This window comes from Ursus maritimus, unplaced genomic scaffold, assembly GCF_017311325.1.
Source record: "Ursus maritimus isolate PB19 unplaced genomic scaffold, ASM1731132v1 scaffold_8, whole genome shotgun sequence".
Taxonomy (NCBI): domain Eukaryota; kingdom Metazoa; phylum Chordata; class Mammalia; order Carnivora; family Ursidae; genus Ursus; species Ursus maritimus.
This window is the reverse complement of record NW_024426996.1, coordinates 608,717-623,545: the sequence shown is the minus strand read 5'-3', so window position 1 is coordinate 623,545 and position 14,829 is coordinate 608,717. Positions and strand designations below refer to the sequence as shown.

Genomic DNA, 14,829 nt, shown 5'->3' with positions numbered 1-14,829 from the left:
ATCTGCAAAATCCTTTCTGCTATATGACATAGCATTTACAGCTTCTGGGGATTAGGATGTAGTTGTCTTTGGGGGGCCATTATCCAACCTATCACACCCACTAAATTCCGGGTATTTTGCATTGTGCTATGTAAGTAAAGGTGAAAAAAAAAAGTGAGGGAGCTCTCTGCTCAGTTATATCTGCTGCTTAGACTGTAAGTTATATTTTTAGTTTATCTGTAAATTGCACCAGGGCTATTGCCTAATTCTTATAGGTCTTGAAGTTGCATGGCTAGAGTAGGAGTTTCTTTATCATCATCAAAGAAATATTTCTAGGATTTCCAAGACTGTATTCTTATGCTCATATTTTTGAGAGTACAGCTTTAAATCATTCATTAAAGAATATTAAGTATCCACTTTGTGATAAATATACACTGGGCCCTAAAGATATACTAATAAGCAAGCTACACCGGTTGTTGGCCTCTGTGGATGTTATAGTTAGGCCATTCTTCTCAGATCCCTTTGTCACATAAACATGGCCCAAACGTGTAAAGTAGACATGAGAATTTCACTAGGTCTCATGAACATGTTTTTAAAATCCTGATTTGAAATATTTTCGGATTTTTTTTTTGCTTTGGTTTTTGTTCCAATAATTGTTTTAGGTGTTTCAACTTTAAATATTTAATAGAATGTTGGAAAAATAAGGATTGAATTATTCCAATTTTCTTTTTTACAGATGTTTCATTTGGATCCTTTGACTCATACAATATTTAATCCAGAATTATTTCAACCAGAAATGGCACTACCTACAGGTAAGAAAACTCCTCATCCCTGTTGCCCTGTCATTTATTTTGCTTTTGCTTTTTTTTTAAATTCAAGATTTGCTAATAGCATCTTTTAGAAAGTCAGTAGTATGCCTAAAAAGGAAATGGTGATACATGTTTTAAAAACCAACTTTCACTAGACTTGTTGGAACTATATTTGCCTAAACGTGTTCCACCCCACTTACCCACTGTCTGACTTAAACAATTGTTAGTGATATCCTTGAGGATGGCTTGAAAGGAATTTGTTTCTGGTAGCATTTTCCTTTTCGCCGGATCTTATTAGCTATGGGTTCTTTGTAACTCCTGTTTCCTTTATCCCAGATGCACATGAGGTATCCTCCACTTCTCAGGTCTACTCCCAGACATTAATTTGAGTGTCTGTTGTGTGCCATCCAGTATGCCAGGCACTGGGGATGTAAAGTTTACAAAAGTTTACAAAAATCATAAAAATCATGTCCCTGGAAAAATCATCTTTTAAAAAAGTTTTTGGCTTCACATTCTGACCAGTTGGATAAAACGTATGATATAATCCTTCCTTCTAACATGACTGTATTGACAAATTGTTGAATCTCATATGAATGATTTAAAAAAGCAGCTCATTTAGTCTCTTTTTATTGATTGATTTGTATGTAAACTTTGTGTGATGGCTGTTTTTATGTGCTCCTCGTATCACCAGTGGGACTTACTATATGCTCCGACGCAGCGTGAGTAAATTGTGGAAGTTGCGTATAGAACAGAGAGTTCTGTAATTGGGGCACCTGGCTGGCTCAGTCAGTAGAGCATGAGACTCTTGATCTTGGGGTTGTGAGTTCGAGCCCCATGTTGGGTGTAGAGATTGCTTAAAACAAACAAACAGAAAACAACCCAGAGACTTTTGTAATCACCGAAGTGGACATCAGCTATTCTATTTACCATGGACTTGCTTGTCCTCATTGGGAGATTTCATCCAGTTTGTATCATTCTCCCTTAAAATTGTTATTGTTACTACGGTACCCACTTTTCATTTTTTAAATCAAAATGTTCTGTGTTTTTTATCTCCATTATGTAGATCTAGGACTTCTTGGGAAGGAAAGAATAAATCTGCTCTATGTTCACCTTCCCTAGAAGAAGCTGTATCGCTGAGGCCTTTCTCTCTTTACCCCACAAAACACATTTTGTAGGCTGCCGTGTGTGAGGTCTTGGGAGTGCTGTCCAATCTGAGCTGTCGGTCAGCTTCCTGTGAACAAGTAAAGATCTTGGTAGCTTCTGTGTTTCCTGTGAACGTTTTATTCTGGGGTTCAAAGTTCTTTCTTAGTATCAGTGCTTTATTGAAAGCTTAAGAACTTGGTTCTGCCCTCAGAAAACATAAACATTTCCATTTAATGTCTTGTAAATGCCAAACAGTACCCTGAGTAGATTCTTTCTTAATGTTTTTACTTCATCAAATTTATGGAGGTTGAAATAAGATTATCCAAAGAAACATCTCAGTAAATATTATGTGGTCAGAGCTTCATGTCGTAGAAATTATTTTGCCATAGGATTAAAAAAACTCTTAAAATCATACCTCAACATCTCATATCCCAGTTGTTACCTCATCATTTTTATTGTTACGTTTTTCCCTCTTTGTTGTAGTGGCATAGTCCAATTTTTATGATTCAAGATGTATGGATGTTTTATTCACATCTTAAAGGGGTAGAGAGGTTATATAAAACAATATTACTTGTAATTCTCATACAGACTGTTTTATCTTCTTGAAATCTGAAACTATTAGTTCTACTACTTGTTGAAAACTCTATGTGATATGGTACCACTTTTAGGTCTATAATGTTGTATATACTGTAAGTTAAATTTCTCTACAGAGTGGGCTGTTACTTCAAGGCATAGAAATGTGGCCAAAAGAAAATTGGCATTAAAATGAATACATGCATATCAAATCTAATTTTCTAGTTGACTTAACTTTTGAGTGTGTTCCCTAAAAGACAAAAATGGCCCTGTTTCACTAATAAAATTCCCAAACCTTGGAATTTCACATATTTAAAGGAAATTAAGCCATACAGCAAAAATAATAGCAAACCTTCAAGTATTTTTAGAAGAGTTAATAAGTGAGAGACTCGAAGTTTAATGTAAACGTGATCTAACTCTTCTGTATTTTCCATGACATACGAAATTTGCTTTTTTAGAGGCCTCTCTTCTTGATCTAGCTTTCTAGAAGGAATGTTTTTATGAGTAGAACTGTTACATTATCACACAAGGTGTATTAGTAGCATGAAAATATTTCTATTTCTAGGCAGTTTTATTTCCTTATCAAAAATTAAATTCTAGCCATTTGGGGGGAATTTTTAGATTGCAGTTTTTTTCCTAAAAGTATTTTAAGGTATCCAGGATAAATTTCATACAGACAAGAGAAGATAATTTTCTTAAAGTAATACTGCATTGGCCAGTCACTACCCATTTTTCCTTTCTTGTGTATGTTTTGCTTCAAATTCAGTCATTTTTCAACGGACTTCCTTATAAATTTCTTGCATAATAACAGGAAATAATTATACCTTTGTTTCCTCCAGTTCTCTAGCCTTATCCTGATTCATCATAACACTGAGAAGATAAAAATAAATTCTCTCTTAAGTTATAGTTTATTTTTTAATTTCAACATGAAGGTTTATATCCTCTCCATAAACTTATTTATCTAAAATAAGATGAACTTATGTTATCTAAAAGAATGAACTTCTGGCTAAGAGACTGTGAAGACTGAAATGAACACAAAAGCATTCCGCTAGAATTTTGTTAGTATCAAACATCTTAATTTACAATCAAATGAGTGAGAAACACCCTGTGTCTCTATTGCAGAGCTGTGGATTATTATACTATTGACATAAAAACCAGCTGGGGAGTGTAGGGACATTCTCCTATTGAACAGCTCGGTTTTATACTAGCAGAGGTTCTGATTTGCCTTTGAATCTTCCCCCAAAGTCAGATATAGTCAGGGTATGGATTAAGCTTCTAGTCTTCTTTATGTTTTATAATAATTGATTGGAATGTAGCTGCTTTAACTAAGTTTTTTTCAGGATTCTATAAAATGCCTGTGCTGTTTTAAAAGAGTTGATATGATAATAGTCAGTATTCGGAAATTGTATACAAACATCAAAGGCTATAAATTACCAAGAAAAGTCCACCAGACTTTTGGTCTGATAAACCAGATGAAATTTGGGAGGGCAGGGGAAACAGCCTAGCCGGCTGGGGTATGAAGGCAGTACTTGGGGATTCAAATAAGGGAAAAGAACCGAACACTTGGTTCAGGAAAGGCAGGTAGCCTGAGATCACTATCTGTGTGTTTCACACATGTGGCCGCCAGCTCAGTCTCTTCTACTTTCACATTAAGCACATTCTCTTTGAGGAATGGAAGTCAGTGTCTAATGATGTGAAGGCAAAAGGAAATGCCATGGTGCCCAGGAAATGGTTGCTGCTTTTAATTGGTATTTGTGTCATTTTAAAAACGCGTTGCTAGTAGTCAGGATTGTGGAGGCTGTTGACGTCCTCATCCTTGCCAGATGGATATCGCACCTTTTCTCGGATTGTGCAATGTACTATCACCATTCAGCCAATGTTTATTTATCGTGGTTCTCTAAAGGCATAAAACTGTTGTTAAAAATAAATTTACTAGTCAAATGAGGAAGGTAGATTATATCAGTATGGAATTTTAGCTAAAAAAATGAATTTGAAACCTCTATTTAAAACATAATTTCAGGGTTTTTTTTTTTTTACTTGCTTTATATTTTGTAGCAAATTTAAGAAGCCTCACAGTTTCTTTTGCTTTCTGTTTGTTGTTTTTGCTTTTAGCAGATGGTCCATACCTTCAAATATTAGAGCAACCTAAACAGGTAAGAGGCTTAAAGGGATGGGACTTCCTCTTTAAATGTGAGATCCGTAAGTCTCATATTCATATCTCGAGCACTGGATAAAATAATGAGTGAATTTTACGAAGGAAGTAGCTTATCTAGGAGTTCAGCAGCCTGCCACATTATCTGACAATTTCATTTGTCTACTCCATATTTCTCTTGGTCATCTTCCAAATGTCCTGAGCCTCAGTAGTAGTTCTGTAAAACCTAGATGATTATAGATCCTTGCTCTCTCAGTATCTCCACCATCTCTGCTTAGCAGCCACTCCTAGGAAAGGCATAGATCTTTCCATTCCTTTTCGTTTATAAGGAAACAGCCGTACATGCAGTTCATATACACTGACTTACACCCATCAATCCTGTCCCTGCACTGGCAGGACTTCTTAGCCTTCCTCCTTTAAAAGGAGGAAGAGGCTTTAGAAGCTCCAGCCTTTTCTGTTTTTTCTTTGGACCATGTGACCTAAGCTATTAAAAGTACCAGTGGGGTGTAGGTAACGTTTTAGAATGCACAACTGAGTCCTCTTCCCTCTGGTGTTAGCCTGAGACTCAGCCCCGTTGGAGACAGGAGAGGAGGAGTTTATTTTATCAGGTTCTCCCTCTTACCACTAGATTTTGTTGGGGATGCCTGGGAATTGAAGTGGCTTCCTCTCCATGCCCCGACTCTGTGAATAAATATGTATTGGAAATTGGATGGGACCATTGCTATGAAAGAGGAGGAAAGAGAATCTTCATGCTTTTCTTATAGGGTATAGGGGAGAGCTCAATTATTACAGGATATTTAGAATAGTATAAGTCCCCCACAGAATGAGGGCAAAGTAAGTAAATCTCTGGATGGATATGCTTACCACATTTGTGTGAGACTGGAGATGCGCGTACCTGCTGTCTTGCAGTTATTACCCAAGACCTTTCTTAATGTTTTCAGTAGCTCAGCGGAGTGAGTGTAACACTTCTGCATTGTGTAATATTTAATAAATGCTAACTAGGTCAAGAACTTAAATAAAGCATCCATTGTGGTTACTGTAATTGTGACATGTGTTTAGATTTCGGTTAGAATTTAAAGGATAGAGCCATCTTAACGATCATTATAAGGCTGAACTGAGATAAAAGTTTTTGATGTGGAGACAGAATGCCATGTGAGACTTCGGACATTGGTTTGGTAGCTTGCAGTGGCAGACCGACTCCATGAGCTTCCAGCATGACTTGTCTTTGCTTTACCTCCATGTCCAATTCTTTAGCGGTGACTTCTTACAAGAGGTAGCCAGTTTTCTCAAAGACACCCCCCCCCCCACCGAAGTCTGTGCAGTGGTCTGGCCTCCTGGAAAATTTCCAGGCTTCCAAAATCTGCATTAGCTCATGAAAGCGAGAAATGAAACTAAAGTCTGTGTCTCTGCATACCAGGCAAAGCATGTTTTTCAAATATCTATTTTCATAAGCATAAATAATAAGAATTTTTAAATGCTGTTCCTTATTATGGGTCCAACAGTCATAAGGAAAAATGGACACTTATGATTTAGCTAAAAGGTTATGTAGTTCCAAAATTCAAAATTTAATTCACCATGCGTAGGTGTCTGAAAGCTCACCTGAGTAAAACAATGTGTTTGTTTACCAAGCTGATGTTATTTTGATGTCTGACTCCAGTGAAAGTAAAAAGACGGTATTTAATTCAGGCTTTCTGACCGGATGGATGTAGCCCTTGCCTTTGAGGTTGATGACTCATCGTAAGCAAATGGAGTTACTAAAATGAATGGCTGTGGGTCGACAAACCTCTAATCTCAAAAATTTAGAACCAACCAGAAACACATTCAGACTATACATGTGAAGACATCTTATCTTCCTGAAAAAAAAAAAGTCATAAATTTCCATCCTCAGGTTAAAAATTCCTTTGCACAGAAGTTTAGATACTCTTATGCAACCATGAATACTCTCTATTGTTTTACAAACTGTTAGCAAGCTATTAAGACATGTCTCTTGACTCATATTCTATTTGACACGATTCCCAATAAGATATAAAAGTATATGTGTATATATACTTCCACCTGCCTAAGGGAATTTTGTGATTAAAGATAATGAATTACTGTATTAAAATTTTTAATTAAAAAATTTTTAAATAAAAGTTAGCAAAAGGTTTTTTCTTTGCCACAATTTCCCCCGCCCTGACAGAGATGAGTCATAGCACAGACTACTGATCTTTAGAATATCCAGTTCTGTCGCGTATTATGCAGTGCTAATTATCTAACGCTTTTTAAAAACTGAGGTTGTGTTTAAGTAGATTAGCAGGCAGTAAATCTCTATCTTTATGGTTAGTCAATTCTGGGGGCTCGTGTCACACATGCTGCTGCTTTTTCATGCTTTTAGAAATGTCATTCAATTATTAAAAGTAAGCCAATAGCCTTTGTCTTTAAAAGGTAGAGGGCTGAATTTGTAACTTATTTTTTGGTTTGAATTTGGCGAGAAACAAAACAGAGGACTTGCTCCTAATGACTGACCTCATCTCAGAAGGTTTCCCAGGTATTGGGTTTGAAATCTCCTGAGGAGTCGTATGCAAAAGTTGTTTTGCGTCCCGGTGTACTGAGTTGATCATACACTCTAGATCCCTGTGTGACTGAGGAACTTTCCCACACTAGGGAATTTACTTTGGGCCTTACTCATCCCATGAAATATGCTTTCAGACTGATCCTTTGGAAATCAGAAAGTTCTCAGAAAATATAGGGACAGTTCCAGATTCTTACCAGAGATTTAAATTAGTTCAGGGCCCCAGACCGCTCGGACTATTTTGCAAGACCCTATGATGCATAATGAAATTTAGGGCAGTCTAAGGAGGGCAAGAAATTTTACGCTGGCACATGAGCTCCAAGCTGTTAAGACCTTTGCATTTGCCAGGCTTTACAATTGTTAAGAGTCTGCGAGGTAGAAAGCCCCACCAGCAAGTAGTGCGTGCACAGAGCTCCTGATGGCCTAGCGCTCTAGCACTGTTGATATGAAATCAGTCCCACTGTAAAAATAAATGAAAGATGAGGATGTTCCTTAAAGTATATAAAGATATTTGAAAAGGATTTGAAAAAAGAAAAGCTGCCTGGTTAAATTTAAACTATAACACTAATACATTTGACTGACAGCTTTATAAAGTTGAGTCTTTCAGGAAAAACATTGAAAGCTCCCTTAATATGAAGCTTCCTTAATATCAGACCCATCTTTATAATATTCCTTGGTTTATTCTTGGTATACAAATATGTACAATTATCACTGTTAGCTTTGTAAATCCTAAAATACTAGAATTGGAACAGGCCTTACAGATGGTCTTGTCTAAGCTTCTCATTTGTATAGATTCAAACAACAACAGCACGGAACTTCGGTGTTTCTCAGCCCACAGGAGTTCGTTCACGTGGTTAAAGGCTTCCAGCTAAGTCTTCACTGATTTACTACAGCTGTGGAATTCGTGGGTTAATAATACTGAAAGGGATTATCTGGTTTGGGATTATTCGGGTTAGTTAATGTATTAAGCTTGAGCTTGATGATATCAATAATCATAAAACCCAGAATCTTCTGAACTGTTCCATAGAGTGTGATCTAAATATATTTAACGGGACATTTCTATATTCCCTCCTGAACCAACCGTAATCAGAGTAGATAAAGGAATTCCTTTAAGTAAGAGTCAAAGAAGCATAGTCGGTAAGTAATATGGCCAAGTTCGGAGCTTGGCAGCAGCAATTCGAGATGAGGAAGCTCTGACTCAAACAAGCTCCAGCACGTCCAGCCGCAGCTCACTCTCCGCATCTGCACAGCAGGAGAGGTCCTGCAGGGTTAGGGACCTGGCTTTGAAGCCACAGCTCAGTACACAGGTATCAATTAACATCTATGTTTATACTAAGATTATGGGAAAAGTGGTTCTCGTTGGCAGTCCTCTTTCACAGTGTATGTTTTTCCTCTCTCACCTAATATCCACAAGAATTAAACATTTGTATATAACTTTGTATATAATTTTCAGTAAGTATTTCTCAAACTTGTTGGCTCTGTATTCACCTTTGCAGAGAGGATTTCGTTTCCGTTATGTATGTGAAGGCCCGTCCCATGGTGGACTCCCCGGTGCATCTAGTGAAAAGAACAAGAAGTCCTACCCTCAGGTCAAAGTAAGTTTGTGGTGTTCTCCTATATGATTCTGGAAGATCTGATTTCCTAAGAGCAAAAGAGAGGAAGCTTTAAGTGAATACCAGCTGCCTTTGCTCCTAAGCTGTTCACATGATTATTATGATTTTTAAGTAGAAATTGTCTCTTAGCAATAGAAGTGACACATTTTAAGATTCTATTAATATTTCCATGTAGTAGAAAGTATTTCAACATTAACCAATTTTTAGTATTTCTCGATCATCTTCAAGTGGTTTTTAGTTGTAGACTTCCTGAAATTTTAATAAGGCTTCCAAAGAGGTGCTTGATTTCAGCCCATCGGGGATCTAGTGCGGAACAGACGACTGGGCGTGTGGATTGTGTGGCATGGTATTAAGAGCAGGAAGTCAGACCCAGGCGCTGGGCGTACCTGTGTGCCTTTGACTAGGTCGCCCAACACTTCTAAGCCTCAGGACCCTGGCGTGTACAATGCAGAAATGTTAATGGTCTGTACCACATAGAGTCTTGTAGAGATGGAATGAGAAAAGGGATATTAGTGTCCCCAGAGAGCCTGCAAGTGCTGGAGGGCCTGTCCTTGAACAACTGTACGGTAACGACACGCTCCGGTCCTCGGAACCTACTGCTTCCTGACGTGCCTGGAGTGCGCTTGGCTGAGCCTTTTACACATCGCCAGGTTCTTTTCCCGTCTGGTAGTTTAATGGAGAATATCGTTCCCGGAGTTAGTTTGAGTTTTTTATTTTCATGACGTGACGCCGTGTTGCATGGGCTGAGTGCTAAGCGTTTTGCAGATAAGCCAGTCGATAATTACAATTTCGCTCTTTGTAAAAGTTTTGTTTGTTCAGTAATTCCAGACGTTGGCAAAAGTTTATCAGCTCAGTTCCCACTAAGGGGTGAGTGCCCCTCAGGGTAGAACACACTTATAGCTGTGGTTGCTGGTTTGTTTTGGGGACTAGGGGAAGGGCAACAGGACAGACCCTCCGTAAAACTGTGATGTGAAGATTTGTCTCTCTTGTTGCCAGCCTTGTGTCAGCCTCCCTCTCCTCCTTCTCCGCTTCTAGCTCCAGGCCTCTCTCATTTCTTATCCCTGTTCCGAGACAGAAGACAAAACACTGTGATGTTATCCTTTAGCTTTTGAGTGAAACTCACCCATGTTATCAGCCCTACCTGCCCTATTTGCATTGGACGTCTCCTAGCGAGGGGCTGTGTGGGATGGGAGATGTTTTTCCCATTCGGGGTCATCAGGTGGGGTAAATACGTGTTTAACTCACAGAAGGAAACCACAGTCTTAAGGTCTCAAGTCCTTTAGAATCTGGGTGTGGAAAGAGGAGCCGCAATTCAACAAGGGAATTAGCATTTATTAAGCACCAAAGAGTTGCCAAGCGCTTTACATTCATAATCTCTTCTAATCCTCATCACAACCTTGGTAGGTAAAAAGTGTAACGTCTATGAGGAGACTGAGGCTCAGACATAGGAAGTCAGTGGCCTTTCTCAAGGATTGCCGGCTCTTCTTCCCACCGCAGACCGTTGCTTGGTGAACTCTCACTTGGAGTGTGTGCGTGCGGGGTGCTGGAGGCAGGGACCTAGGGAACAGGACATGGGAGGACAAGGGTAAAATAAGGAGCAGAGAACTGCAACTCTGAAAAACGAGAGGGAGAGAGGTTCAGGGGGCAAACGGTACTCAGATGTGAGGGAGTCAGATCCAGAACTTTTTTCTTTTCTTCTCTTTTCCTTTTTCTTTTCTTTCTTTCCTTCTTTCCTTCCTTCCTTCCTTCTTTCCTCCTTCCTTCCTTCCTTCCTTCCTTCCTTCCTTTCTTTTCTTTTTTCTTTCTTTCTTTCTTTCTTTCTTTCTTTCTTTCTTTCTTACTTTTTTTTTAGAGAGAGAGAAAGAGAGTGCACGCATGCAAAAAATGAGAGGGAGGGAGAGGGAGAGAGAGAATCCTGGGTAGGCTCCATACCCAGCACAGAGCCCCATGTGGGGCTTGATCTCGAGATCCAAGATCATGACCTGAGCTGAAATGAAAAGTCAGACACTCAACCAGCTGAGCCACCCAGGTCCCCTCCAGTGCTTATCTTTTTAACATATGCATCTGTGTATCATATATATAAATATTTTATCTGTTTATGTGTGTGTGTTTACAATAAGGATAATTGGAAGATATGTGTTACCAGCTTTGGTATTGGTTATAATTACTGAAGAAATAACATTAAGAGAAAAACTGGGTATTTTGTCTGGACTGGCTCTATACAAAAAATGTAAATTATGGTGTTTTCATGAACTATTTAGTTGCATTGCTCCAGTCTTTTGTGGCTAAGTAACAATTTTTGATACTAACAAATACATAGCATTACTTTGTTGTAAATTTATTACCTAATAAAAAAACTTTATCCATTTATGCTCAGTCTTCATACATCCTTCTCATATAGGGGCTGCTGCCTCACATTTACAAAATGATTTAGAAATGAAACAGCCTAATGGAGACATTAGATGTTCTTGTCAAATCATAGTTTCTGTATCAAGGAGTTTAATGCTTAGTGGGAAATACAGGTATATAAACAACGAAAAATAAAGAAAGTCAAAATAGAAATGTGTAAGACTGCTCATTATTACACTTTAGCTATGATGTCATTATTTCACCCAAGCCTTTATTCTTTATTCACTAATTCAACATACACTTATTAAGCATTTAATCCAGTTGTAAGAAAAGGAAGAAGAGTTTAGAGAATCTGTTACACACTCTCATTGTCCTTCTAGCCTGTCATTTCTCACTGAGAGTTTAAATGCCTCTGCTGTTCATAGCAGTTAAAGGAAGTCACTTTATTTATCTTGAAAGCTCTTAAATCAGGAGGATGGAGAGGAGGGAGTGAAAGACACAGCCATGAGCTATTTGTCCCAGAGCTCTTCTCCCAATCTCATTTTTAATGGTGATAGTGAAAGGGGACCTTTCGGGTTACAAAGGGATTTTAAATCCCTACTCTCTGTAAAATCAGACAGAGGAAAGAGTTGCTCTCGGTATCTACCTCTTATCAGCAGAATCTGTACAATTGTACATGTCTTCTGTTGTAGTGAACTAAGCACCCGTTCTGGGTGAGCCTGCAAGGGAAGCAGTGGGCCAAATACAGCTATGTCAGGGTTTCTCAGACTCGACACTACTGACGTTTGGGGCCAGAAAACTCTTTGTCGTGGGGGGCTTTCCGGTGCATTGCAAGATATTCAGCGGCAGCCTGGCTTCTACCTGCGAGAAGCCAATAGCCTCTCTACCACCGTGACAACCAAAAATGTCTCTAGATATTGCCAGATGCCCCCTGGGGGGGGCGCAAAATTACCCTGCCTTAGAACCACTGATCTAGACGCAGGGTCGAAACAACCTTAACCTTTCTCCTATGCATACTTTTCTACCATAGAGCTGTAGCACATGGGTTATACGGCATTGCCTAAGTATATTCTTTTACAAACATACACAAGTTTCTCCATTATTAGCAGATACTTATTTTCAAGAGGATGATCACGGTGACTGTATAATTTCTTCTCAGATGTCTGAGCTAACGTATTGGATATTAAAAAGAAAGAAAAGAGAAGAAAAAAGACGTCTTCAGCATTCCATATTCTATGATAACTGCGTATCTAAAAGTTAACATAGGACTTCTGTTGGCATTCGGTTATGAACTGTTGCAGAAGAGAAAGTGAAAGTGAAAACAGGCTCAGCCCAGGCAGTGAGCCTGCAGAGCAGCTGTGTGTGAGCAGTGGGAGCATCGAGGGAATGGGCCTCACCCTCCCTTCCAGTGTCCAGTGGAGGGAGGTACAACGGGGGGTGCCCCACACTTACCCCAGAATCCATTCCTGCAGGAGCTTCAGAGGGAGGGCCTTTAGATTTGCTGGGAAGAAATGCTATTTCTGAGGTCTACATGTGCTGCATTCTTATTTAAAGTACATGTGTTCAGCTTTAACAGTGAAATATTAGGGGCTCTGCCTTTTTCTCACGTCCAGTCTCTACGGTTCTCCCTCTCCCCTCGGATCTCACTCCCTCTCTTGCCATCACCCCTCTCTTTGAGCGCGTCATTCCCTTGAGAGGCCTCTGAAAGCCTGGTGGTTCCCCGTGCTCTCTCACACACAGGCAACAGCAAAGGGTCGGGGGCCACCCTGAAAGCTACTGGGGTTGACTGTGACTTGGGGGCTGCAGACCCCTAACTACATTTTACAGACTGCGTGAACGTTAAACCTGCTTGGCTTACTCTCTTGCTAATTGTCCAAATATGATACTCAAGTTAAATCATTTTAAAACAACTCTAGGGGGTCTGCCCACTCCTCCTTTTTCTACTGGAATTTTGTCTCATGCCTAAAACCCTGTTTCTCATAAGTTGGGTGTGGGCCAGGCTTAGACCCACTCTTCCCATGTGGAGATTATTTCTAGAACTCGGGCTGCGGGCTACGGGGCCATCTGGCGCTCTGCATGCTTCTTTCAAGTCAGAATCCCGTTCAGATTTCTAGAGCCTTGCTGTGTAAGCCTTCACATTCTTTAAAAAAAAAAAAAAAAAAAAAAAAAAAACCTGTTTTAATTACAAAATACTTCAAGCATACTTCAAGAACATTTAAAAATTGGTATAGCAGACACCAGGTACACCATCTAGATTTAATAGATCGTAACAGTCTACCATGTGCGCTTCTGATCTGTCTCTCTCGCTCTCAAATGAAAGGCAGTTACAGTGCAACCCCACCCATCTATCATTTTTTCCTTCTTCTTGGTAAGTAAACCACTATTCTGAACTTTTGTTCTCTGATATGCTTTAATACTTTTACTACCTAAGTATGCTTCCATAAATATTGGCATTTTCAAGAAAATTAATTTTTACTGGCTTCCACCTTAATTTTCTATTCCATATCGCGGCTCCTTTTCAGGACAAAGGAGAGTTAAAACAAGGCTCCGTTGAAGCGCAGCGTTCGCTTTGATCCTGCTGAATCCTCTTTACCAGCTCGATAAAATTTATTCATTTACAACAACAAAAAGTAACATTAAGAGAAAAACCTAGGGAAAGTAAATATGCAGACTAACCCTTATGTCTTGCCCCTTTTAAAGAAAAGATTTCCCGTCGTTAAACATTTACTCTTCTAGTATACTATCCAATAAAGTTTCTCTTTAAAGTTTCCTCAGTTCTGATTTCATCACGGAGCTCCTAATGGGAGAGGCTGGCAGAAAAGGACAAGTAGCTTCCTCGGGGCCAAGCTTGTCCCTGCCTGTTTTTGACTCAGCAAGGAGTGCCAAGGAAGGCTCCTTTCCCTCTTTTTCCGGAAAGTTATGCATCAGATTTTTTTTATTAATCAAACTGCTTTCCTCTTCACAGAGGTGGAAAGGTGCCAACAGGAGCAGCCCCATGGGGCTTCAGAAACTCAGTGATTCTCTTCCAGAGCGGCAGAAAGTCCCCATCCTCAGCTGCTAGGACAGCCTCCGGCCGACCCCACTCTATGCCAAACAGAAATCAGTGTCCGTGACCTTGCTTCTAAAATACAAATAGCTTACCAGTGGGTATTTTTATTTTCTCTTTAGTTATAAATATCAAATGCAATGGACTACAACTTGAAACACAGCTGATGGGAGCGTAACTATTTTTAATCAAATGTTTTCTGAAAGCTTGTTCTCACATATGTGTTCTTCCCTGAGTGTTTTATGTTGAACAGAAGGCATGTGTTGAAATATGTAGGTCAACAACAGCTTTTGTGTTGTCCCCCCTGCCCACTTGAATTTTTTTTTTTTTTAAATCTCCACTCTTGGTGCCTCTCACTTAAAAATCCTTAATGTTGAGTTCTGTCAAGGTCAAATAAAGACTGGCTGATCTGCTGTGGCATTCAAGGCTATCACATATCCTTGCATAACCTTTCCTTTGTGTAGACTTGTCTGATCCAGGAGATTTGCCATTTTAAGTATATAGTTTTAATACGAATTTTGAATAATTTAATCTGACTCAATTTCTAAAAACAACAGCGAGGAAAATCTCCAGTAATCAATTAGGCATGCATATAGAACCTAAGCTCATAGCAC

General features: G+C 39.2%; 1 protein-coding gene across 3 annotated transcripts in view; it reads left to right on the top strand.

The window, feature by feature from the left end:
• NFKB1 (nuclear factor kappa B subunit 1) overlaps positions 1-14,829 on the top strand; it is a 111,760-nt gene that overhangs the window by 26,112 nt on the left and 70,819 nt on the right. For 2 of the 3 annotated variants that reach the window (XM_040625508.1, XM_040625505.1), the window contains exons 3-5: positions 716-791; positions 4,617-4,657; positions 8,704-8,802. In XM_040625508.1, the coding sequence (XP_040481442.1) occupies positions 716-791; positions 4,617-4,657; positions 8,704-8,802 (216 nt within the window). The remainder of the gene's footprint in view (positions 1-715; positions 792-4,616; positions 4,658-8,703; positions 8,803-14,829) is intronic. The other variant, XM_040625507.1, reaches the window with a different exon arrangement.